At 35.7% G+C, this 27,994-nt stretch overlaps 1 protein-coding gene across 12 annotated transcripts in view; it reads left to right on the top strand.

Annotated features, from left to right (window-relative positions):
• The window catches only part of KAT6B (lysine acetyltransferase 6B), a 222,955-nt gene that overhangs the window by 112,332 nt on the left and 82,629 nt on the right, over positions 1-27,994 (top strand). For all 12 annotated transcript variants that reach the window (XM_072628090.1, XM_072628083.1, XM_072628089.1 and 9 more), the window contains one exon: positions 20,684-20,792. In XM_072628090.1, the coding sequence (XP_072484191.1) occupies positions 20,684-20,792 (109 nt within the window). The remainder of the gene's footprint in view (positions 1-20,683; positions 20,793-27,994) is intronic.

Genomic DNA, 27,994 nt, shown 5'->3' with positions numbered 1-27,994 from the left:
CATCGACACTGGGTTCTGCTGTTCCTTTCGCCCTGCACTCCTTTGGACTCTGCTTTTTCGTTGACTGTCTCCCATTTCTGGAATGGAATGTCTCTTATTTCACTTCTGCCTGTTGGCTTCCTTAAAGGCTCAGCTCATATCTCACTAACCTTTCTCATTCTCCTTCCCCCACCTGTACTCCCATGCCTTTCCTATGAGATTACATTCCTTTTACCATGTTTATCTTGTGTGTACATAATTGTTGGCATGTTGTCTCTCTCATGAGAATGTGAGCTCCTTGAGGGGAGGGAAGTGCCATTTTTAAAAATCATTCCTTATATCACAAGTGCTTAACACAGAGCCTGACATATAGTAACTGCTTTTTATTCAATGTTTGCTGATTAATGGACTGAGAGAGAAGAATTTCATGACCAGATGACTAGAAAGGAGATTATTAGAATAGTATAGAGGGTTAATGGGATGTTAGGAGGAGTAGCACCTCTGGTGTAAGAGCTGCCGAACTCTTTCCAGGGCTACTCATCCACTTTTCGTGTCCACCTGCCATGATTTTGTTTGTAGATGATTGTGCACTCAATGCAGCCTCTGAAGCCTCTGAGATGCAACGAAGTATGGATCAGTTCTCTGCTGCCTGTGCTAATTTTGGCCTAACAATTAATGCCAAGAAAACACAGGTGCTCCATCAGCTACCACCACACCATCCATATGTGGAACCAACAATTACAGCAGATGGAGAAGTTTTGAGCGCTTTGGATAAGTTCACTTAACATTGGTACTGTACTTTCCAGGGATGTACACATTGATAATGAGGTTGACACAGGCATTGCTAGAGCTAGCTCAGTGTTTGGGAGGCTCTAAAGGAAAGTATGGGAGAGAAGAGGTAATTGCTTCCAAATGAATTCCATTTGAATGGATCTTAGGAAGATTCTGAAGATCATCTGGCAGGATAAGGTACCAAACACTGAGGTCCTTACTCAAACTAAACTACTAAGTATTCAGGCTGTGCTTCAGAGAGTACAGCTCCGATGGGCTGGCCACGTTATTCAAATACAAAATGTACACTTACCAGAAAGACTATTTTATGGAGAACTCAAATAGGGCAAGTGATCACATGGTGGTCAGAAGAAGCGGTACAAGACACTCTCAAGTTCTCTCTCAAGAACTTTGGAATTGATTGTGTGACATGGGAGACACTGGCACAGGACTGCTCAGCCTGGTGAGCCCATCCAGAGAAGATGCTGTGCTCTATGAGCAAAGCAGAATTGAAACAGCTCAAAGGAAATGCAGGATGCACAAATTTATAATGTTCACGCAGACTATTTGTACCCAACCTGTGGTTGACCATTCCGAGCTCATATAGATCTGATCATCCACAATTGGACACATTGAAACTTGACTTTAGCATAGTGATGTCATTTTGGTGCTCTTCTAGAATAAAGGAAAACAACTAACCAGTGTCCACCTGCTACCCAATTCTCACCTATGACTCCAAGAAGCATGTGCAGTGGCCGTACAGAGTAAAACCATCTCAGCACTCAGGCTAAACTGAAGTGAAGGTAACTGACTGGCCTCAAACTCATTAAGCATGTGAAAACTTCCCCTGAGAACAGCTTGTTCCACTGGCCATGAAGGAAGTGGAAGCAGGTGCTGTGTAGCACTTGGAGCTTTGTCAGACATCTAAGATACCAAGCCCATCCACTGCATCCAGGGCCATTGCCAGTTAGCCTCATCAGTTTGACAGTGCTGTCTTGACACTGGACTTATGTGATTCTGGAAGAGAGACTGAGGCTGACAGCTTTACACAACTGTGCCTCATATGCAATATAATTCATGTACGAGTCAAGACATCACCTATGATGTCATTGCTCCTCTTCAAAAGTGAAGGATGAACAACAGATGTATGCAATAGAGAGGTGGCTTTTTTCAGATTCTTGTGAGAATAGCTTAGAGGTTGACAGTATTGTGTAAAAATTACCTTCTATCATTTTACTCATATATTATACTTATATGAGATTAGGTGCTGTGATTATGGTGGAAATGGTAAGAAAAACAGAGGAATCTTTTGAAGGGGGGTAATAGTTTTTTTTCCCCATATTTGTCATTTTCATTCCTTTTCAGCTGTAGATTTATTCCTAGTTATACAAATTGCTGTTTTCTTTGGCAGGCACTCGAAGCAAGTCTGTGTGAAATTATGTAATGTCTGAAAAGTTATGTTCATGATTAATTAGCTTATCCTAGAGTGGTATGTTATGTGTGGAATAAGAAGATCATACTTTTTAAATTTAGCAATGAAGTTAAAATGGCCCTGCTCAGATCATGTTACTTTCCAGTGTTTTCCTACTATATGGTTAACCTGATCTCTAAAAAACATGAAATGTAGTTTCATTGCCAAATATGCTGACATTGATATTGTGTTCCAAACTTGTATTACAGAATGACTTTAAAAGCAGCAACCTCTGCCTAGTAATCACATCTTACCTAATAAATGCTAAAAGCCAAGAGATGAAGTTTGTTATTAATTAATCAATATCTAAATCTCTAAAGTATTATGTAGCCAACTTTTGCAATGCATAATCAATTAACTACTTTGAAAATCTATTTAGAATCTTTGTTTAATGTAGCCCAGCAGGAGCTGGGTGAAAAGACATTTTAAATCTGAACAATTACATGTTTGCTCTAGTTTAATAGAGAAGACCTGTTTCTCTTGTTGTGAGCCATGGTTTTCTATATAGGTAGCTAAGTGGCATAGCAGATAGAGTGCTAGACCTAGAGGTAGGAAGAACAGTTGATCAAATCCTGCCTCCAACATTTACTAGTTGTTGGAACCTGAGGAAGTCTAGTCAACAAGTCAGACAGCATTTATTAAGTGTTTAGGCACTGCACTAAATGCTAGGTTTATAAAGAAAAGCAGACCCTCAAGATGCTTACAAGTCATTTAGACCTTCCTTGCCTCAGTTTCCTCATCTGTAAAAAAGAGAATAACAGCACCTATTATTTGTGAGGTTATTGTAAGGATCAAATGAGATAACATATAAAATACTCTGTAAACCTCAAAGTAATATATAAGTGCTTGCTATTGATATTTTTAATAATAATATTAAAATTGGCACCTTGTGAATAGTTGAGCAGAAGGGGTATGATGTGAAAACTTGATAGCTTTTTTTCCCAGTTTCTGTGGACTTACTTTTACAGAATGATTAAAATATTTTATGTACCATGTTTGAATTTTTCCAACATTAGAGATGTTCATGTCAAATGTAACTGAGTATTCTTGGATAGACTTCATTTTGGTTTGGCTGTACCACTATTTTCTTCTTCTCCTCCTTTTTACCCTTCTCCCCCCAGTCATGTACAGTACAACAGAAAAAGAAAAAAAAAGATTTACAAAGAAAATCTTAATGCTACCAGTTACCATTTAGCCTAGAATGTAAAAACAAGCTACTGGTTGAATTAGACATTTTCTAAAAATGGATAGTGTATCCTGATAATCCTAATATTGTACTGCTGTAGCTTACCAGCACAAGATACTTCCTTGTTTTGACTGACAAATGTGGAAAGAAGTGGTATGATTTTATGTGTTGGTAAAAGTTTTATGTGATCCAGAAAGTTTAATCTTTTTCTTAAAACTGTAGAGATTTTTTTTAAAGTTTGTAATGCCCGCTAAAATTTATTATACACCTTTTTTTCTCAAAATGTTTATACTTTTAAAAAATTAGTTACAATTTAATGATATTTTATAGGGTCTTAGGACTAAAATCCTAGAACAGCTTCTATTATTGGTTTCATTCTTCCCTATGTCCATTATTTGGTATGTTTCTTCCTGTCTGCCTTTAAGCTTAATTTCTGTGGTAAATATGCAATAGAAAATCTAGATGACAATAGAATTGTTTTTATTTTTTATCATTACTGCTATGATTCCTGTTTAGTTTCAACACCCATTCCACAAAGTTTTCTCATTATTGAGAAAAGTTACTTTTTTTGACTTGGCCAACAGTTGAGGAGTAGTAAAGAGGTATATTTAGATCTCTACTTTGTCTATAAGTTTTTTATTGCTTTCTAAAGAGTTACCATCCACATAGAAGTTAAATCCATGTTCTTAGTTATTTTAGATGATCTCTCTGCATAGCCTTATTACTATATACTTCTGGTCTAGTAAATGGAATTTAGGAGAGATTGAATGGTCAACAGTTGTGGAATGGAGTTCTATGTTGCTTCATGTGTTGTCACAGTTTGTTATTTTATAACATACTTTTAAAACTTTTTATGTTTTTTCTGCTTTCTTCAACCATCATCTGATTAACTATCCTTTTTCTTGCTTCCTAGGAATGGTGTTCTCTCCTTTAGTCTAGATTACATGCTAAAAATATTTTAGTATTGGTAATAGTAGAATGAGCAGCTACCAAGTGCAACACCTCAGGAGTATCTGTACAGTTATTGACATTCATTGGGAAAAATTCAAGATTCTAGGAACTAATAACAGCTTCAAACATAGTTTGGTGATATTAAGAATAAAAAAAAATTAACTAGCCAATAAATTAAAGCAAATGAGGCTTTTTACTTTAAAAAGTGAAGTACCCCTTGCCCTTATATTAATAAATAAGTTAACAGAAAAATTAAGTCAGCTCTCCTAAGTAAACACAGGCAACCAGTTCCAAATAGGAATAAACTTTTTTTTTTTTTAAAGCAACTCTAGTGGGGTTGTACAGAAATTACTTAAATCCTGCCTAGTTTACCCACTCTTCCTTAGGAATGGTGCTTAGTCATTTTTCTCTTGGCTTATTAAGGAGAATATCTTTTTAGAATGTGAAATAATTTAAAAATGGTTCAGTTTGAAGGAAAGATTTAGGGCTAAAGTTATCAGCCACCTTCTTAGACTAGGTACACAGCCCCACTCAGCACCACTGGTTGTTCTTCCCAGTTTGTCACGTAGGTTGTTTTATGATCTGTGCATTACTATTGTTTTCTATGGCTTATAGATGAATTGCAGTTTAGAGTTTCAGCCAGTATCACACGTGCCATTTGTTGTTTTTGGTGCCAGAGATTTGCTATTTGTTTTGTTCTTTTTGTCATCCTTAGGACGTGGTTTCTCTTTACTTTGTCTTTCCCATTCTCTCGAAAGATAGATTGGTTCTGAAACCTTCAGCTTTAGCCAAGATTGTTGCAATATTCAGCCATAAATTACTTGAGGGACATTTTTTCTGTTACTTTTGTAATAGAAAAATTGTAATCCTTGAAAATTTTTATACTGTTGCTTTCAATTTTTTATTTTCTAAGTCTAGGCTAAAGTTTGTATTGTTTCAGTCATTATGTTTAGTGGTGATAGTTTGCAGACTTGTGTTGAATTTTCGGTGGCGTTGAATCAGACTTTTATTCTACTTAAGAATATCAATGTATTTGTGCAGTTTCTGATGATGTGGGTAGAAGAGAAACTTTCAGAAGTTTTTCAGAAACCTTAAAAACCTATCCACATTTGGAACTGAAAGTGCTAGACTTCTTTTTGTGAAAAAGGAGGTTGCTTCATTGTTCCTTGTCAGAATTTGTAGACGTTATTTCAAAAGTTGACAAATGAGAAGTCTCCTCAAAGCTAAAGACACCTTTACTTTTACTTCCAGGAAACGTGCGTCCATAATCAATACACTTAACAAATGGCACTCCTGCCTAATTAGAACAAGTTTTAGACTCCAGATAAGGTATAAGTATTTCAATTAACTTTAAACAATGGGTTATATTTGGTGTTCAGTGAAAGCCAGTCTTCTCACCCCTGGTAGTAGTTGAGTTTACATTATCTTAACATGCTAATTGGCTCTTGATTGTAGGAATTTCCCAGTGTAATCCTTGGTATATTTTAACTTCTAAAGGAATAAAGGAAGAAAATTAGGAAATAGAATTCATTTATTCTAAGCTTAAAATGCTTTATTTTTATCAGATTGTGTTTAATTTATTAATACCCTGTGTAAAAAAAAAAAGCCAAGGGGACTAGATGGTAAAATACAGATGTCTCATACAAAATCTCAGTGCATCAAAGTAATAAATCATATTTCACTAGTTATGTAAAAACTCAGTCCACAGAGGGTTGATATAATACTTCCTTAAAGAACTCATAGAGAAGCATAATGAGCAAGAGAAAACAATAAAATAAAAATAATAAATTGTCTGCAATAAGATTTATAATAAATAAGTCCTATCACCAACTTTTATGAAGTAACTTTTGTGAAAGTTATCCAGTTGTCTACTCAAGGTCAAACTTCATGGTGGAAGTTCAGGAGCATCCTTAGAACAAGAAGAAAGGACCCATGATCGATTGAGAAAAGTGGGTACACTTGATTGGTTTTTGTTTAACCTAATAGTCTTTGTAGTAGATCTTATTCTGTAATAATAGATGATCACTTGGGCTGACCACCAGCTCCAAGCAGGCTATTTGGTCCTGGTAGTCATTCTCAGTTCCTCCCCACAGCCACATTTTGGATTCTGCTCCTGGAGTCCCCAAGACTCAGCTTCAGTAGGTGACATTTTATCTTATCTTACCTGGAGCCAGACCACTCTGTCATTTGACTACTGACTGCTATTTACAAGCCATGTTGCCACTGAAGAACCATGCCTAGTTTATTCACTCTCCTTTACGTGGCCTTACCACCATTGGAATATAAACTCCTTGAAGGCAGAGATTATCTTGCATGCTTGTAACTGTATGTATACCAATGATCATCTCAGTACAAGGCCTGGCACAGAGTAAGTACTTAATAAGTGCTTATTCTGTCTTTCTGTCTGTGTATCTGTACTAGGACTGCCTGATTGAATGATAGCCATGCTAAGCATTGCTAGGGGAAAAAAGACAAGTCAACAAGCATTTTTAAAGGGCTTTCTGTATGTTAGGCATGGTCCTAAACACTGGGGATACAAAGAATGGCAAAAACAGCCCCTACTGTCAAGAAGCCCACATTCTAGTGGGGGAGATGACATGCAAACAACCTTGTACGTATAAAAAATATAAATCGAGCTTAGAAAAGTGTGAACAGAGAGGAAGAGGAGACACTAATTGTAGACAAAATTCAGAAGAATGAAATGGTAGTTGATTAAGGTATCCACTGTTTTTAATTTATTTATTTATTTTTAGTTTTCAACATTTACTCCACAAGATTTTGAGTTCTGAATTTTCTCCCTCTCTCTCCCCTTTCCCCATCCCAAGACATGATGCATTTTGATTACCACTTCCCCCCATCTGTCCTCCTTTCTATCATACCCCTCCCTTCTCTTATCCCCTTCCCCTCTATAACCACTGTTTTTAGAAACCATGTGATCCAGGAGACCATAGTGTAGATTGCCATAAAACATTTGTGCATGCCTGCACTGTTGCCTTTTTCTGTTCATACATCAGTAGAGAAAATAGAATGAAGAGATAATGGCAAGAAATTAAATAGAATTATTCAATTAGACAGTGGAGTGAATTAAAAGTATTAATGAATAAATGCAAAATAATACTTAAATAGCAATATAAAATACTGTAGAATTATTTTACCATGGATTGTTGGGCTCATTTATATTCAAAGAAAGTGAAACAATATTTGACTGCTCGCTGAACTAGTCAATAGAAGTGAGATACAAAAGAAAGAGATGTAAGGCCTAACCAAAGGATTGCTTACTGTATAGTTGACAATATAGAATATGCTTTCATGAAGCAAAAACAAAATAAAGTATCTTTTTCATAAGATGTATTTGGAATGAGGAGGCTTGATTCTTCTAGTTATCTTTGTGCCAAGATTTAGAAAATGTTCTCCAAAATATTGCTGCATAAATTAATTTTATGCCATGTTCTTTATCTCAGTTCAGGATTTCTGATTGTTTATTTTTTATTCTGTATTTGTGCCATTTTTGTACCATGATAGTCCTCTTTCTGATTTCTAGATTGCCTTTTATTAGATCAATAGCTATTTTTGTTTTAGAGATGCATTTTTTAACATTTAAAAAATTATTGATGTCTTTCATTTTTATCTTTCATTTTTATATCTATTTCTACAAACATCCCTCTTCTTTAAAAAATCATCATTTGATGAAAAAAATAATAATAGCTAACATTTATGTCAAGCTTTTAAGTTTGGAAAGCACTTTATATATATTATCTCATTTGATAATTGAATTAAAAAGAAAGGGAGTAGAGGTTCTACCTCATACCTTGCACAATGGCATTGGGAATAGTTGATGATGAAGCTATTTTATTGTTTATTTGGCTATGAACTAGTGTAACCATTCTGGAAAGTATTTTAGAATTATGCAGAAAATGTGACTAGAATGTCAGATATGTCCAGAGGAAGTAAGTGACGAAATGAGAGGTTTTATACGCGCCAGGATATTTACGAAAGCTGTTTTTGTGATAGCGCAGAACTAGAAACAAAGTGGAGCCTGGCCAAACAAGTTGCGGTACCTTAGCAATGCAGAATATTACTGGGCTATCAGAAATGAGCATGTAAGTAGAGAAAAATATGTCAAGACAGTGAATTGACTCAGCGAGTGAAGTAAGCAGAACCAGATAAACAGCACACACATTGACTACAACAATAGAAAGATAAAGAGCAGCACCAGCACAGTCATCACAGCCACGCACTGTAACATCATGATGACCGTGTTTGGCCTTCAGAAAAGAGATGGGAAAAGGTGGAGGGGACCCTCACTACGGAACAACGAATATCACAGCATGCTGGCTTTGTGGATTTTTTCCCCTCCTTTTAAATTCTTTATTATAAGATTCAGAGGGAGCATAGTGAAATGGGTAGAAAGCTGAAGCCAGAAACACTTGGGTTCAAGGCCTGCCTCTTACACATGCTAGCTCCATGACCCCAGGCAAGTCACTTAATCTCCTAGTGCTATACTGTGCTCCTGACTGTTCAGACTTTTTTCTTCACCATGCTCCAGCAGCTTTCTTACCCTGGAAGATCTCCTTCGGCACCTTCTTCACTTTGGTCCGTTCCTCCTGGAGCCTCCATTTTAAAAAGGGCCCAACAGCCATGTGTACTGTTTTCTTCCCTGAACTCTATTTCTAACTTTCTCTACTTCTCCACCATATCTTAGTATGTGCTTAATAAATTGCTTGTTGACTTGACTAGGCAATTCTCTGTGACTGTAAATTGCAGAAAACATGCCTACTTGCCTTAGGAAAAGGAACTTCCTCACCTAGGAGTTCCCTATAATAATGAGGGCCACAGAATAATGAAATCACAGGTCCAATCCCTATCTTCTAGGCATGGCTGTCTGGATAGAGATGAGTGGAGAAGATATATACATTGGGAAATGTAGATAATATAAAAACAAAAGAGAATATCAAAAATTACTTATTCTCAAGAGAAGGATAAAAGTTCAATAAAACTAACTAATGTATTAACGGAGTTGAAGAGATACACAGTGTTCCACAACCATAGAACCTCTGCATAGAAGGAAAGAAAACAAAACGTTTCCTGATTCATTTAGCTCTTAGTTTCTTCCCCCCCCAAGAATACTTTTTTTCATTTGAATATACTTACTTTATATGTGTATATATATGTATATATATGTGTATATGTATGTATATATATGGAATATGCATGTTGATAGACTGTAGGCTCTTTGAGGGCAGGGACTGTTTCATTTTTTTGTCTCTGAATTTCTAGCACCAAGTACAATGCATGTATTTGATACTTAAAAACTAATTGATGATTGATTGATTGAGATGTATTTCCTTGCAACTTCTTCTGGGCCAGCCTTGGCTATTGTAATTACACTTTGTTTTGTTCTTTCCATTTACATTGTTGTCACTGTGTGTATTGTTTTCCTAGTTCTGTTTGCTTTACTCTATATCGCCTTATACATCTTTCCATGCTCCCATGAATTCCTAATATTCATAATTTTTTAATGCTAAAGCAGTATTCAGTTACAGGCATGTATCATAATTTATCCATTTCCCATTTGCTGGGCATCTACTTGCTAAAAAAAAAATGCCACTACTAATATTTTGGTTTATATTGAGCATTTCTATATGTGATGTTCTTAGAATATATGCCTACCAGTGGGATCTTAAAGTCAAAGGTTGTGGATGTTTTAGCCAATTTTTTAGGCATAATTTCAAATTGTTTTCTAGTTTATAGTTTTACCAACCATGAGTGAGACTAGATATCTTTCTGCAGCTCCTCTAAAATTGTTTCCCTGTTTTGCTATCTTTGACAGTTTGCTAAATGCGAAATGAAACCTCATAGTCATTTTAAAATTTACATTATTAATGATTTGGGGTCTTTCAAGATGATTGTTAAAAATTCATGTTTCTTCTTTTGAGGGTTACTTGTTAAATCCTTTGTTCCCTTATACTTTGGAAAATGGTCTTGTTCTTATGTATTTAAATTGATTCTTAAAATATCTTGAATATCAGATACATATTCATGATATTTCATACAAAACTTTTTTTCCTTCCTCAAGAGCTTCCTTTTTTATCCTAGTTGCATTGATTTTGTTTGTGTAAAAGCTTTTCACTTAATAAAAATTATCTCTTTTATCTTTTATGCTTACCTCTACCTCAGAAAAACATTTTCTACTCATTTTTTCCACTTAACAATTAATCTTAAAGGAGCCTTTTTCAGAGGGTACATTTATCATTAGAATTGTAAATTTTACATAGTACTCTGAAAACCCAGCATATATTTGTTTTGGAAAGTCATGGTGTTTCTTGTATGTTTGTTTTTTAAGATGCCATATATCTAACACTCTGAAGTTGTTAGGTCTTTTTGTCTAAATAGTAACAGTGTTTTTTGGTCTTTTTGTCTAAATAATAACAGTGTTTTTTACCTTAAAGCATGAGTCAATGCAAAATGATAAACTTGAGGGTAGAAAATAACATCACTATGTTTGAAAAGAGTCCAAGTGGATTCAAGTATCATAGTTATTAAGGAAAATCTTTGATTATAGTGTCATGGAGCATGTCATGTAGAGTAAGTTCTCCCACACATTGTGATTTGGTACTATTACCAGAGAAAGAATGTTAGGTTCAAAGGACCATGGATCTTACCTCGTATTTTAGGCATTATCATATGCCTAAGACTTATATCTCAGTCCGACACAGCCAAAACTGTACTAATACCAAAGATAGAAGTATCTTAGGTAGAAATATGTAAAGAAAATATCTTTATATGTTCTGCCCAGATCTTGTGCCTTAAGCGGCTGACTTTAAGTGCGTGTTATTGTTGAGTTGTGTCAATAACGTCTAATTTTTCATAATCCCAATTTGGGGTTTTCTTGGCAGAGACACTAGAGTGGTTTGTCATTTTCTTTTCCAGCTCATTTTACAGATGATGTACTGAGGCAAACAGGATTAAGTAAGTGACTTGCTGGTTACTTTAACTACTGAGCCACCTAGATGCATGCATGTTCTCTTGCTCATAGATATCTAGAATGGGACTAAGCTATATGTATGCATTGAGGCTGATCCTTTTCTTTCTCCTTTCAGTTAATTCTCCTCCCCTCTGGCTTCTTATATTTAGCTTCATTTTATTTTATTGCTCATTTTTCTAAGGAGTATTTTCTTTGCATTGTTTCTTCATTAATTGTCTTCCTTTCTAATCCATTTTGAGATTTTATTCTCTGATTTGGGGACGTTACCCACATTTATTCCTTTTTAAATCTGTCTTGTGTTCTTCATGGGATTCCCCAAAGTTTCAGAAGTACCGTCTTTGAGCTCCTCTTCTGACCAATTTCAACATTATTTCCTTCTTAGATCTTGCTCCATCATCCTGTTCTTTGCTGTATCTCACTCTTAAAGAAGTATTGATTTATGAGGAAAATGATGTGATATAGAAGAAAGACCCCAGGGTAGAGGCCTGTGTCCCAAATCATGCAGTCCAGTTCTACCCTCCCCTACCTAGATCCTTTTACTTCCTAGTGGATTCATCATCTCATCTCTTGAGTAGGTTTCCCTTTTTCCATTTTGAGTGCCAGATGACTTTAAGAACTCACATAGATTTTCTATGCAGTGGAAATACAGTACCCTCACGGAAGGTAGTCTCCCAAAGTATCAACTGCCTCTTCCAACTTAAATCCTTCATGAGATTCCCACCCTGTGTTCATCACAGGCACAGGACTCTTTCTCCATGGGAATCCCTTTCGGTGAATGGGCTTTTCTTCTCCCCACTGAAGTATAATCTCTTCCTCTTTATTCCTACAGACTGAATTCTTCCCTTTTGCCTCCTGTCCCATTCTTGCAAAACATCTTTTTTTTTTTTTTTCTGAGATACCAGGAATCATCATTTTTTGCTGTTCACTCAGACATTTGCTCTGGGTGAATTTCCAATCCTGTCTGTCCTGCCCTCTCCACTTCCCATATTGTATTCACCCTGACATGCTGCCATGGGCAATCCTTGGATTCACCTCTAGGAGCATTCTGGGATTAGTTAGTTCTGCCTCTGTTTGACTCCACCACTTTCAGTTCTGCTTATCCTTTATTATCCCTTTGTGAACTTTTTTATATTTCTTGATGATGCCTTTTTGTCCTTTTTTAACCCAAAAAGTCAGTTTGTTTCTTTTTAGAAAAAAAAATCCCAAATACAAGGTAATTTCTTTCATTACTTATTCTTTTATTGATAATTATACTTACTAAAAATGTCATCCTTGATTCCTTGCTCTCACCACCCTCCGTATCCAATCTGTTGCCAATATTTTTATTCTACCTTTGTAAAATTTGTCTTATACTTCCCCTCCTGACACTCTGACACTGCCACCACCCTGTTACAAACCTTTATTACCTCATACCTGGACTACTGCAGTAGCCTTATAATTGGCCTCCTCTTCTCAAGTCTCTCTCACTGCACTCTGTCCTCCACTCATCTCTTAAAGTGATTTTCCCAAGGGACGAGTCTGGCCCTATCATCTCCTTACTCATTTGGTGGGGAAAGGAGCAAGCATTGATTAAATAGGTGTTGTGCTAATTGTTTTTACAAATACTTTCTCTTTTGATCTTCACAACACTGGGAGGTAGGTGCTATTATGAGCCTCAATTTTACAGTTGAGGAAACTGAGACAGACAGAAGTTAAGTGACTTGCCCAGGAATCCATAGTTAGCTGGTTAAATGTCAGACAAGATTTGAACTCACATCTTCCTAATTCCAAACCTAGAGCTCTGACTGTTGCATCACCTCACTGCCACTAAATAAAGTTGCCCTCTTTTGCTGCCAGAATCAAATATAAAATCCTTTGACTTCTAAAGCCCCTCATAAACTGGCCCCCTCTGCTCTTTCTAGCACTGTTACACTTTGCTACCCACCATACACTCTGATCCATCTTCCTTACCCAAGACCTGGCATGTCACCTTTTGACTGAATTTTCACTGACCATCCTTCACATCTGGGATTTCCTGCTCCTCACCTCTGGCTTCTGGCTTCTGTTGCTTCCTTCAAACTTCAGCTAACATCTTACCTGCAGAAGCCTTTCACAGCCCTCCTTAATGTGAATACCTTCCCTCTCCAATATGACTAAGTCATCTTATACAAAATTTCTTTGTACATAGGTGTTTGCTTGTCTCTACTAATGGAGGGAGCTCTTTGATGGCAGCTGTTTTTGCCTTTTTATCCCCAGGACTGGCTGGCATGTAGTAGGTGCTTAATAAGTAATGCTTGTGCATTTGATTTATTGACTTATTTGCCTTTCTGGCCCTTCTAATTATTTGTAATATTTGCACATTTTTTGAATGGAATGCCTCAGATGCTTCTTTTTAGCGAAATGCCCATCTTTTTACCTTTGATAACTAGATGACAATTTTCAAAGTGTATCATTTGTTTTTCAGCTGGAGCTCCTTTCTTTTTTTAAAGCAACATTTTATTCACTTTTCTCTTGAAATCTCTGGTGACTGTAAAACAGTCTTATTAATCAAATTTCCTTTTTAAAAATATTTTCTCCTTGTCACTTGCAGAATTTTTTATTTGATGTTGAAATTGCTACATTTTATCTCTGTTTGCTTTGGAGTTTGAAGTACAACATGTTGTTGCTCTGGGTGTAATTTATGGATTTTCTTGATGAATGCTTTGTTTTCTATATTCACAAGTCCTGGTCAGTTCTCTTACATTATTTCATTATAGTATTTAGGTTTTAAAATTTTCTTCTGGGAGACCTTATATTCTTCTGGGAGACCTTAAGTTGTCTCTTAGTATCTTGTCAATGTCAGTTACTTTGGTATATGCAGAATTCATGTGTTGTTTTTTTGGGGTTTTTTTTTTGAAGAAAACTTTGATTAAAATTTTTCAGTGAAGAATTCACATGTTCTTTAAAATAGTTGCTTTTTGCTTCTTCTCTTCCAGTTTTCCCATGTGTTTATGTTATAAATCTTTAGTCTTTCACATCTTTAGTGAGTTCTTCATTCTAAAGTCATCTTTTCAATCTGCTGAATAAGTTTTAAAATTTTACATTTATTATCTTATTGTGGGGATGATTTCTGCATTGTTTATATCTTCTAAGTTCTGAACTGCATTTCTTTCTAATTTATTTTATGGATTTCATTTTTCTACTGAATCATCCTGGATTTTCTTGTTATTCCCTTTTTTCTTGGGAATCTACAGGATTCTGTGTTTCATCAACCATTGGTTCAATTTCCTGCCTTGTAATAAGAGTCTTGTATTCTTTTTTAAGGATTTGCCAGTCATCTTTCCTTCAGGTTTTAGAATCTACTTTGTTAATTTGTCTTTTTGAGCTCTGGGCTTTTATTTATTTTGAAAACTTTAATAATCTCCTATCCTTGCATTTTTCTCTCCCACGTTGAAATTTTCTGTTTGTCTGTCAATCCCTTTTCTCCCAATCCATCACCTCCGATCTGACCTTTCTTCCTTTCCTTCACAGCCTTGACATATTCAACTGTGTTTTGTCCTCTCCCTTTGGTTCCTTTGCCCCTTTGTTCTGATTCCATTGGTGGCCTGCTATCCTCAACCCTGGGTCCCTGCCTTCATCTTTTCTCCTTGGTACTTCGAAAGTGTTGAATTCTTAATGGTAAAGTCATGCTTACTGGATCAACTGCAAATTTATATTAACTAGCTAGCCTCACCAAGACCCACCTTACTGCCCAGGAGAATTTTTATTTTTTTGTTTTACCCCACTTCAGCAGCTGCTACAAACTTTTCCTTTCTTCCGAAAGACCCCAGTGCTACCCCGAACCTCTTTTCTTAGCACAGATCCTTGCCTCTTACTTTACAGTGAATAACAGTAACAGTAAAAATAACAACAGCTAGCATTTTTATTAGACTTTAAGGTTTGCAAAGCACTTTACATATATTATCTCATTTGGTCCTTTCAATGAGCCTGTGAGATAGGTGATATTGCTCTTCTCATCTTATAGGTGAGGAAACTAACAAATGAATTGACTTGCCCAAGGTCACACAGTTAGGAGGTATCTGAGGAAGAATTTGACCTCAGGTCTTCCTGACTCCAGGTCACCTTTCTGCATCTTCCCTCCATTGTCTACTCCTTTGCCAAGACCACTCTTTCTCCCTGTGCTCCAGATCTCCACTCTTCCCATCTTATTTATTCTCTCTCCATCTCCAGTCTCTCCTACAGTCTTCCTAAAGAATAATTTTATCATTTTGTACGTGAGAAAGAACACTAGATTTGGAGTTAGAGAAGCTGATTCCCATTCATTCACAGCTTTACTGATAACTTCTTTTGAGACCATAGGCAATTAATCATTCAAAAAGGATTTCATCAGCGATAGGTACTGTGGCTACAAAAACCCTCAAGGAAATTATATTGGGGGCGGGGTAAGGGAGGTAATATTATTTATACACATCAGTATATATATACAAAAAAGAAATGCAAGGTAATCTTCGGAGAGGCTTTTGCAGCTGGGGGAATCAGGAAACGCCTTCTTTGGGAAGTGGCATTTGAGCTAGCCCTTGAAAGAAACTTAGGTTTCTAAGAGGAAGGAGGGAGGGAGGAAGGGAGTGGACAAGGTATATAAGGGCAGCTTATGTGCCAAGGCAATGAGGAGGGTCAGTTGGGTTGAGCCACAGAGTGTATAAAGAGAAAAAGCGTTCAGTAATTTTGGAAAGGTAGGTTAGGGTCAGGTGGTAAAATGCCAAACAGAAGAGTTTTTGTTTGATTCTAAAGGTAATAGAGTTTATTTTGAAGGTGAGTGCCAAGGTCAGAACTGTGCTTTAGGGCAAGTCATTTAACTGCAGTGGACCTCATTTTTCCCTGTCTGTAAAATGGAGTTGGATCATCTTGGAGTTCCCTCATCCTCTGAATCGATGATCCCACATCAGACCTTTATTTATTTCTATAGTTGGTTTCCGTTTTCTGTAACAGAAAAAATGCAAACTCCTCTGGCATTTAGGTTCCTCCTCTACATTCTGGCTTCCATTGCCCTTTCTTTATAGTCTCCTGCTTTTTGTGCTCTGCCACATTCTAAGAAAACAGAACTTGTAGCCAGTTCTTGAGCTCCATCCACTCTTCCTGCCCCAGCTCTGGGCATTCACACCAAACCTTCCCCCATCTCATCTCTGCCTTATAGAAACTTGACTTTAGTCAGTGCTTCTGTGCAGTGCCTCCTTCTCCATGAAGGCTTCCCTCATCTTCCCTTATGGTTAGCGTAACCTTCCTCATTTTTTCTTCTAGTATATGTGTTGGTGTACATGTTGCGTCACTTCAGTAAAGGGTTAACTTCTAGTGGGCAGGGACTGTTTTGTTTTATTTTGTATCTTTGCATTTCCAACTCCAGGCAGGTATGCAAGTGTTTAGATGCTTGGGAATTGGAATTAATTAAATCTTATTTCTGTTCAACCTAAGGGCAGCTAAGGTGGCACAATAGATAGAGTGCTGGGCTTGAAGAACTGAGTTCAAATTCAGACTAGAGGCTTGCCACCAGACCCCGTATAAGTCACCTAACTCTGTTTGCCTCAGTGTCCTCATCTGTAAAATTAACTGGAGTAGGAAATGGCAAACCACTCTAGTACCTTTGCCAGGAAAACCCCAAATGGGGTCACAAAGAATCAGACACAACTGAAATGACTCAATAACAACAGCAACAATCTGTTTAACCTTTTAAGCACTATTTGAATCTTGATTTTGTCCTCCAAAATATTAGCTATACAGTTCTGAATTTTCTGCTTACAGATTTGCTAAGCATGCCATTTTTGTCTTCATACAAGTCCCCAAGCTACTAGAGATTTTCTTCTGTCTTGGCAGTTGTTACTCCATCAGCTGATTACAGTGGTACAACCAGTGAAGGATTCACCTAACTGTACGAACACCTAAATCTTAAGTTCCCAAGTTGTGGAGAAGTATTTAACTAGTTACTTTGTTAACTGTTGGATTGAAATCTAAGGATATTATATCTATGGCATTTCACTGATGATAAACTTTAGTAATCCAACTTTTAAAAAGGAAATTAAATTAGTTTTGTATGACTTCATTTTAGTGATCCCAATTTGACTCATAGTGCCCATAAATTATCAATTTAACATTTCTAGAATTTTACCAAGGATCTGCATTAATCTCACTAATCAGTAGTTCTCAGAACCTACCCTTTTGAAAGTCAATTACATATTCATCTAAAGCCTTCTGACTTTCTCACTTCTGACTCTCTAGGATTTCTCATAACTACACCCCTACTCTACTTAGTAGATGAGAAAACTAAAACTCAGCAGGATTGCACAGCTGGTTAAGTACAGAGGTGGGACAAGATCCTAGGTCTCATGGCACCTAATCCCCTGCCTCTTGTGTCACTAATGAAATCAGTGGTAGACACATGAAGACCTCTTATCCCAGGGTCCTTCATGCTCTATCAAAACAAGATGGAAAAAAGTAGCCATTATGGAAGGAAGGTCTACAGGTCATTGTTCTTGATTTTGCCATAGGAGTGACCAAGATAGCTCCTGCTTCTGTCTCCTTCCTCATGCAGAGCATTTCTTAACTGTAAATTAAGCAATCTTTTCATATGAGTTGGTAACTCTGAAGTACAACAGAAATCGATGAGAAAACATAACACAACCACCAGGGTTAGCTGCCTTTTATAAAGTTACAGAGACAGAAATTCAGAAATTGAAGTTTTGTTCCTTGTTCTGTTTTAAGGCTATTCAGATATTATTCCTTTCAGTGGATTGTAGAATATCAAGAGGTCATTAATTTCAGCCTTTGTGATTGAAATCCATTTTAATTTATTAAAAAGGATTTTTTTTGAAACAGTCTGTATATGTTTGAGGATGGTGAGTCATAATTCTTTGACCCATTTGCACACATTGCTTTAAAAGTTTTATTTTACATAAGTGATAATTTTTTAAAAAGTTAGAATCTTCTATACCGATGTTGACAAAAAAGTATCTTGAATTATCAATAATTCTATATACTGCGCTGGTTTGTTGTTGCTGCTTTTTAAGAGTATTGTGAGATAGTTATCCTTAAGTAAATGGTTTTAAGCACACATCAGCATTATGGGGTTCTCTTAAACATAGCATGAAATGACAATATCTGTGCTTTGTATTATTGTATATAGTGGGGGACATCATTCTTTCTAGCCATGAACTACTAGCAACCTTTGTCCTTTATGTTACCTTTAGTTAAAAAACGAAAATGAACATGAATGCTGGCTGATGGCCATGTCTTTCTTGCAGCTAAAAATTCATCTGGGAAAGATAAATGGGATTGTAGATTTGGATTTGTTTCATTGCGAGAATGATATGTGACATTTCGTAAATTATTTAGCGCTGCTAGGATGGCAGAAATGGCTTGAGCATTGTTGTATCAAATGAAAGCAAGAATCCCATTAGTGCAAAGACTGGGTTTTAGCTAGAATCTATCAGGGGAATGTTGTCACTTTAAAATCAGATTGTTCTTTTAATTGCTATTTAAAGGAATAAAAGTGTTCCCAAGGTACTGCAGTTGAACACTCACAAGTAATAACTATGGATCCATAATTATGTGGCACTGATTATCTGGCATTTTAAAAACTGGCAAGAATCAGTGACCAATTTGCAATACTTTGTATTTTTTTATTTTTCTAGTTTACTGTTTGTGTTCTATTTTTCTGGCTGTGACTAGAAATAAAAATGAAATTTCATAGTTACTTTGCCTTCTAAAGAATAAACACATTAGAAGTATAAATTAAGCCAAAAGGAAGAGCATAAGAAATTCCCAAATTGTAAAATAATACTAATAATCATATGTGAACAGTATCTGAATATTCTAATAGAACTTTCCTTAGATGCAGGATTAATTCTGTTTTTAGAGATGTTGCAACATGTTAAAGAAAATTGTTGAAATTCCATGAAATAGCCCTTAGAGATGATAAAATACTTTCTTTACTTATTTTTAAAGTGATCTTTTAAGTACCTATGCAGGGTTTTTTTTGGTAAGGTTAATATGTACATCTGGGGTCTAAATTTTATTTAGCACAATGTAAAATGTTTCTCTCTGACCAGATATATTTATAAGTTTAGGCCCAATTACTATTTTTCCCTGGTATTATTATGGAGTTGTGTTTCTAACAGATTTTTGACCCCATGATATTAAAATAAACAGATTGGAAAATCTTAAAGTAAAACATTTAACCAGCTAGATAACAACTTTAAAACCTTTTGATTTCAACTGAAAATTTATTTTTCTTACGCTATTGTATGTTCTGATTGATAAAAAGAAACCTCTGCAGTTTAAAATCACCTACTCTGTGGATAAGAACATTACAGTTGCTGGGAGTGGTAAATAGCAATTGAGAAACCTGAAAATTTATGCAGATTTATACATTGTTAAGAGTGATTTCCATAGTGATCCTAATAGGGTGCTAGGGGTTAGACAAATGTTTTCTTGTTTCTTTTACAAAATGGTAATGTCAGAAAATGAGAATTCACCTTTGTTTAGCACGGTTTATTTTTGAAGTTTGGTGTGAAAAAGAACATATTTTTGAAGCTGTTAATGGTGGCCTTTTTGTCCTTTCTAGTGATCCCACCAACATATTTTATTCTTCTGTGGTGCTGGTCTTAGTTATGTCACTTGTAGAAACTGGGTCTTTTTTGGTTAATATTTAATAGACAAATAATAATAAGCTGCATTTAAATATTTGACAAAACAATGATCTTGTTAAAAAAATCTCATCCTATTTAAATTACATTCATGCCATCCCATTCATCCCAGTATAGTGAAGAAAGCATTGCTTTCATAGTTATGAGACGGTAATTCAAGCTCCAGCCAGCTTTGACACTTATTAGCTCTGGTGGCCTCAGGCAGTCACTTACCCTCTCTGAGCCTCAGTTTATACATTTTTGCATAAAATTAAGGTAATAATACTTTTACTACTTAATTCACAGGGTTGTTCATCTTATGGACTTTTTAGTTCACTATAGAAATATGAATCATTTTCTAATTGATCATTAGATGAATGATTTTGTTAAAGGTGTTGTTTGTGATAACAGTTGGGACCTCAAATATATTCCTTATGATAAATGATCTTTGTTGGTTGCTTTGCCTTAGATGTTAGTTTTGATAATACCTTTTGTATTTATGTAAAATAAAGAGCTTACAGCATTAACCATTCATTTACTGCTGATTCTAATTAATAGTAACAGTCATCTTTAAGATGGGTGCCATTTCCTTGTATAAGACATATTTGAATTTTTTTTTGGTTTTGTTTCATTCGTTTTCATTTCAAAGTGAAATATTGTGTGGCTAAGGTAAAGCTAACCATTAAAAAAATTTTATTTTGTTTTAGCCTCGAGCTGATCCCATTCCAATATGTAGCTTCTGTTTGGGGACGAAAGAATCAAATCGAGAGAAAAAACCAGAAGAACTCCTGTCTTGTGCAGACTGTGGCAGCAGTGGTAAGTTAGTGTGTTTGTGTGCTTGCTAATAGTTGTCTTTTGTGATAGGACAGATTCTTTATAAAATTAAACTCTTTGTCCATTTAAAAGTCTTCCCTCTTCAAAATAATTTTTCTAACATCAATCATGGACTCTAAAAATGTTGAAAAGGAAAAGAGACCAATGGCCAGATAGCATTAATAGTTGTGTTTAAACAACACTTCAGAGTGTGCCCCGGTGAATAGGGTGCTGGTCTTGGCATCAAGAAGATTTAGGCTCAAATTTCCATCTTTGACATTACATATGTGATTGCTGTGTGTCCCCTTCCCTTCTCTGGACCTTCATCTTTAAGGTGGTGATAATGATACCTGTAGTACTTAGCGCACTGGGTGGTAATGATACTCAAATGAGATCTTGTCTAGGTCATGTTTTGCAAACCATAAAGTACTACTATAGAAATGCCAGCTGCTAATAATACCAGCATTGTCATCATTGAGATCCCACTGGATGTGGATGAAATGAAACTTCTCTGAGAGCTCCATGAGGCCAGCAAAAGGCTTGATCTTGATATTTGATTTTCTCCCATGGACACTTGTGTGATACTTTGCTTGTACAGATCTTAGTGAATTTTTGTAGGATAGATCAGTAGATGTATGAATTCCAGATTAGCAAACTGTATGACATAATGAGCACATTTGTAATGTTTTAAATAGCTCAGAGCTTCAGTTTAAAGAATTTTTCTAGTTAGAGCACCTCTGGTTTTAGATTGTGGCAGCTACTGGTGAATTATGATATTTAAAAAGGGAAAGGAAAAAATGGGAGACTAAGTTATGGGCCTGCAAGAACACCAAAGAATTATCCAGGAATGAGAGAAATTCCTGTAGTTTTACAGCTAGACAAAGAGTTGGTGACTGATTATTGATAGAGTCAAAGTTTTCCTCAAAAGGCATAAGTAAATTGAAATGCTTTTCTCTTAATAATAAGAACGGCTAAAAGAATAGATAAGAGGGTAACCTTCTTAAATAAAGAGTAATGAAAATTCATTGTCTTCTGTCTTATTTAATAGGTATTGCCACTATTAATGGCCTTTAGCCTGTGGCTTAGAAGGAAGAGATGAATAAGACATTACATTCTTCATGAATAATATACTTATAATGTTTGCTAAAGAGACCTTGACAGTCTCTTTGATACAGTTTCATTAAAATGCATCTGTCTGGTTATAGTGTCATACATAGTAACAAAGACACAGTAATATTATCAATATGTTCCATTTAGTTAAACCCTGTGAGACAGTACCATTGTTTTATGTTGGAATAGGTGGTGTCTCATTCATCATTAGAAATTTTGAGTCCTAATTCTCATTTATGTAAGCATTCAACAACAGTTTTTTGAGTAACCAATCAATAAGTATTTATTAAGTGTTTTCTGTATGCCAGGGAGTATGCAAAACACTTAGAGATACAGAGAAAGACAAAGAACATTCCCTTTTCTTAAGGAACTTGTATTCTAATGCTGGAAACAACATGTAAATAAACAGTTTCATGCAAGAGACATACAAATTTATGGAAAGTAAACTTAGGGAGGAGGGCTTAGCAGCTGGAGGAAGTAGGAATCGCCTCCTGGAGAATGTGGAATTTGAGCTGAATCTTGAAGGAAGCCAGGGATTCTAAGAGGTAGATTAAAAACTGCATTCCAGGTACGGGTATAGCCAATGCCAAAAACACAGAGATAGGAGATGGGGTGTTGTATACAAGGAACTGCAGTATTCCTTAGATTATATAGAGGGTAATAAAGTATAAAAAGATTAGAAAAGCAGGAAGGTTATCAGATAGTAGAAAGCTTTAATTGACAAAGTACTTTATATTGAATCCTGGAGGTAATAAAGAGTTTGCTGAGTAAAGAGTGACATGGTCAGACTTATGCTTTAGGAAATTCATTTGTTAGCTGAGTAGAGTATGAATTGGAGTAGGGAAGAACTTTATATAAAGAGACCAGATCGAATTGTTGTTGTTAGAATATTCAGGTGAAAGATTATGATATGAAGTATGGTATTAGCAGTACCAGAAAAGAGATAATGATAGATCTGAAAGATGTTGTAAAGATAAAAAAGAGAAGATTTGACAAGGCATTAGCTATTTGGAGTAAGTGAGTGAGAGTGAATAGTGGAGGATAACAACAAGGATGCAAACCTGTGTAACCATGAGGATACTGGTGCCCTCAATAGTAAGAGTAAAGATCTGAAGACGGAATGGGTTTTGGAGGAAAGATAATGAATGATTTCTGTTTTGGACATGCTGAGTTTGAGATGCCTCTGGGATATCCAATTTGAAATATCCACTAAGTGGTTGATTTGGGATTAGAGCTCAGAAGAGATATAAAGGACAAATATGTCTATCTGAGCATCTTCTGCATGAAAGTGATGATTATTAGACCCGTGGAAGCTGATGAGTTCACCAGGTGAGACAGAATAGAAGGAAAAGAGAAGCTGCAAAGCATAGTGGCAGGTTCCATCAAGTTCTGAATTTTCTCATCCACCTCTCTTTGAATGAATTATTCTGAATCAAATGCACAGTTTGGTAGTTTTAATTTGTCTCTAAACCAAGTCATATATCTGAGGGACCTCAATAAACAGAATACTGTATAATATGAGGGGATGGGGAGGGGAGAGAGTTTCTTTTTCAAAAGTTTCAGATGTTTCTTTTCAAATACTGCTTTCAATATGGTGACATATTTGAGAGGTGAAGAATTAGAGATTTCTTCTTGGCTTATAAATTCAAAACTTTATGCATAAAGAACAAAAACACTAATTCTTTTTTTAAAAGTTAATTTATTTTTAGTTTACAGTATTCAAATCCACATGAAAAACACTCTGGTTTAAGGGAATTGTGTTTCAGACATGATTTACAAAAATTATTTTAAACACCTTTCATTTATTTTTAATAAGAAAAAAAGTGATAAGAATAATACCTTGAAACCTTGTGTATCAGGAATTAGTTTATGTTCAGAAGAGTTCAGCCTACTTCTTCAGGTAGAGAAATCTTAAGGCCTTGAAGTGAGTGTATGTTTCATGACTGAAACTCAAGCCCTCGGGATCTTCATGTTCCTTTGTTTGGCATTATAGGATAGATCAGAGTTCCTCTTTGGGCTCTGCAACTAAATCCCGTCCTAGTGTTCAGGATAACTTAATCTTCCCCATATTGCTCTGTGCCAATCTGGGTTTGGCTACTTTAGTCAAAAGCTCATTGTTCCTTACACAGGGAAATGCTTTGTAGACATCCAGTTTATAGGTAAGATCGAGTGGGCAGGCTTTTTTGTTTGTTTTGTTTTGTTTTTAAAATTGAAGGTTCAAAACCAAATACAATTTACTTTTAGGAGCAGTGTTATGACAGCCACTGGTGGTAACTACAGTAGAGAAAAAACTCACCATGAATAGCTCAACAGTGCCCTCTAATGCCAGTGGAGCCCGCCCAAGATCCACTGCAGGCCTTTTGTGGTTGCTCGTTTGCTTTTGGTGACCCCAGGCCTGGGTTCTTAACCCTTTTTTTGGTCAGAATCTCTGGCAATCTGGTGAAGCATAAGGACCCCTTTTCAGAGTGATGTGTTTAAATGCAAAAAAACCCAAAACAAAACACTTAGAATTAAAAGGAAACCAACTATATTGAAGTAAAATATAATTTTTTGCCCCATGCAAGGTCAGAGAAGGCCTGAAATCTCTTGGGACCCTGGGTTAAGAACCCCTATTCCAGCATGATGATGTGACAATGGGGGCTTTATTGAATTGAGAAAAACCCGTGGGTGACATTTAAAAGTGAGGAAGATGAGTTCACAGGTTGAATTGTGAGTGTTTAGATTGATCAAAAGGATTCCTGACATAAGATGTTTTCATGAGAAATACTCTAAGTACTATAAAACCAGGAGAAAAAATAGATGGCAGCCTCTAAGGAGAGTTGATCTTAATGTGTTTCCCATATGTGTCAGATGCTTTTAGTAATTGCCCACCTGAAGTCTGTTTTGTATGATGTTGCATTTACAATCTACTTGGAGATTTTATTTAGAATCTACTTAGATTTCATTGGCTTGTGCAATAATAAACATCTCCCCTTGCCTGACTTGATAAAGTAACCACATTTAGAAATTTCTCTTTTCCTAGGGTAGTTGTAGTGCCAGAAGGGGCATTTTATTTAATCGTGTTATTACTTATAAAATATTTCAGATTATTTCATCCCACATGTGAGTGGCATCTAGCTTTTATAAAAATTTCTTATAATATAAATACAGTAAAAACTGGTTATCTTCATGTTTGTAAATATGTTAGAACTTGTTGAAGTTTTACTTGATTTTTCTGACTCAACATACTTTTGAATTAACATTTATATTCTTTTTGCTTTATTGAGATCAAATTTTTTTTTTTTACCAAAACTCAGCTCAAATGCTACCTTCTACATTTTAAAGCTTTCCTAATTCTTCCTCCTCTCCCTCCCAAAACAATCTTGCCTTTGTTTTGTGTAAATTATTATAAATGTATGTTTTGCAACCCCCTCTCCTCCAATTTGAATGTATGCTTCCTTGAGAGGAGAGATTATTTCACTTTGGTCTTTGTATTCTGTTTTTAGCACAGTGCTTGGCACATGTTAGGCATTTAATAGATGTCTGTTGGTTAATTGGTTGAATTAATAAATTAGCCACAAATAGTAGTAACAGAGACTAGATCTCTGATTTCATTGGTATAGTGAAGTCCCAGATGAAGATCCTTACTCTCCATGCAGATTGGCACCTGTGTATTTTATAGACTTTGAAAGTTGCCTCAAGCACTGAGAGGATACATGACTTAACATTGGTCACATAGTTGAGTGGTTTTAGGGTTTAGAGTTGGGAAATCCCAAGTTTCAATCCTGACTCAGACACTTATTAGATTTGTGACCCTGGACAAGTCAATCTCTGCCTCAGTGTCTTCATCTGTAAAATGTAAAATAATAGCATGTAATAAAATGTAAAATAATAACAGTACCTATTTCCCAGGGTTGTGGTGAAGATATAATTAGATAATATTTGTAATGTGCTATGCTCTTATTATTATTATTATAAGTCAGAGAAGAGAATCGAATCCAAGTCATGTTGTCGTCAAGGGTAGCTGTCTATCCACTGTGCCATGCCGCCTTGCTATTAGATATTGTACCAAATAAAATACTGTTTTTATCAGTCACATTTCTGGGTAGCTAAATTGTTTCAATAACTGAATCTTAAAAGCTTCAGTGGACCTGCCCATCCTGTACTTCTCTTGTCATTGTTCTCCTATAAATCTGCCATACGAATCCCCCTCCTGTACTAAGACTCTCCTTGAGTTCTTGTAACTTTGCATGGATCTTGATAGAAAAACCTGGCCGCCCATCTTTTGGAGGGGAGAAGTCATGCTTTTTTTCTGACATATTTCATAGCACTTCTGTGTAATTTCTTGCCTATCCGCGGTGCTTCTTTCTGCTGCCCTTTGGGTTATCTTCAAATAGCAAACAATAAAGATAAGGAAAAAGTTTAATGTAGAAAAATGCGTTCATATCTTTATAGAGTGTAAGATTTAAAAACAAAAAAATCATTTGAAAAAGTTAGGTATCCTACATAGGTCCCATTTTGAGTTTATAGGGGTTTGGTTTTGTTTTTTTTTTTAGCATTTAATTTTTGTTAGCTATATTAGTAGGGCTTCTGAAGTTCTTAGTTTACTTCCTTTCCCATTTAAAGACATTAAGCTCCTTTTGATCAGAGTATGCCTCTTAGTGATAGGATTCTGCCTTTACTTGATAGTTCTTTGATAGTCAGAGAGGTTTGTATTATTTATATAGATGTGTGTATATGTGTGTGTATATACTTAATTATTCATTTGGTATAGACATGCTTCTAATAAAATAGTGTCACAAGTTAAATGGATATGCCTGGATGTCGATTTCGCAGCCAGAGAGATTGACAGCTTGTGACAAGTTTGTTCTCTTTATATTTTAAATACAGAAATTTAGTTACAGTTTTTTAAACTTTAAATAACATGCTTTTATTAATAGCATTGATGATTGATTTTGAATGTTTCACTTAAAAATAACCACATCTTCTGGTGGGTAAAATTTTATGAAGCACCTATTAAGCTTTTAGAAAGGAGGGTCAGTTTGGCATCAGCCCAAAATACATATTTAAACAATGAACCTGCCACAGTCAGAAAATTATAAGACAGTTTTAAAATCGCAGAATCTGTTTTTTTATTACACCTTCAGTTTTCAATTACAGCTTATTTATAAGTTTTTTCACATGGGATTTACAAATGTTCTTGCTGGTGTAAAGGCTAGGTTTAAAAAAAATAAGCAAAGTTTAAAACTTCCAACATTGTATGGAATAAAAGCCCATCATATAGGAAGATGAACTGGCCCCCAATAGTTATTGACACTGTGTACACCTACTTCTGACCTTTTGAAATAATCAGATATTTTGGATTGTAGGATCTCTCAGTAGTCTAAACTGGAGCTGCACTTGACAGAGTCTGATTTTTTCTTTTGGAAATGGATAATTTAGCTATCTAACAGGATTTAGAATGTAATTCCTATAGATTTGGACTTTGGTCTGGCCCAAAGGGATGGAAAGATGACGTACCACAACTAGCTCAGTATAATCAGGGGTGGTGTAGAGGAGGTGGATGACTTTCACTTTATTTGAGTTATGCACCATCTCACCTGGCTCCAAGTGTAATTTAATATTTATTTTCATTGTCTCAGTATTAAACCTTGGGGCCCAGAGATAAAAATGGCCTTAACTTGGACCCTTACTGGCTCTTCTTCTGCCACTGTCAGATTGTGCGTTGTTTGACCCACAGTAACAATCATCTCATTTTATTTAGGTTGGGTTGAGTGAAATGTGCCGTTTGGGCAAGTTTCTTTTGAATTTTATGCCTCCAGTCATACAAGCAAGTGTTTATGGTCTCAAGGTGTGTCTATTGAACAGCATTTCTTTAAAATTACATGTTGTTGTTGTTTTTTTTTAAGTTGTAGTACATGCTTGGTAAGAATGAATCTGATCTCCATTTCAGCCACCAGCCACCTCTTCTTCTTATTGATAGGATACTCTTGTTTTAAAGTAGAGTTTTTCAAGTTTCATGTAAAATTTTTCTAGCCAGTATTTTACCTTAGAAGAATGAGAATTATTTGAGTTCCCTTTTGCTCCTGAAAATTCTTGTTTTATATTAAGTTTTT

The sequence above is a fragment of the Notamacropus eugenii genome, chromosome 1 (genome assembly GCF_028372415.1).
Source record: "Notamacropus eugenii isolate mMacEug1 chromosome 1, mMacEug1.pri_v2, whole genome shotgun sequence".
Taxonomy (NCBI): Eukaryota; Metazoa; Chordata; class Mammalia; order Diprotodontia; family Macropodidae; genus Notamacropus; species Notamacropus eugenii.
This window is presented reverse-complemented; position numbering and strand designations above follow the sequence as displayed.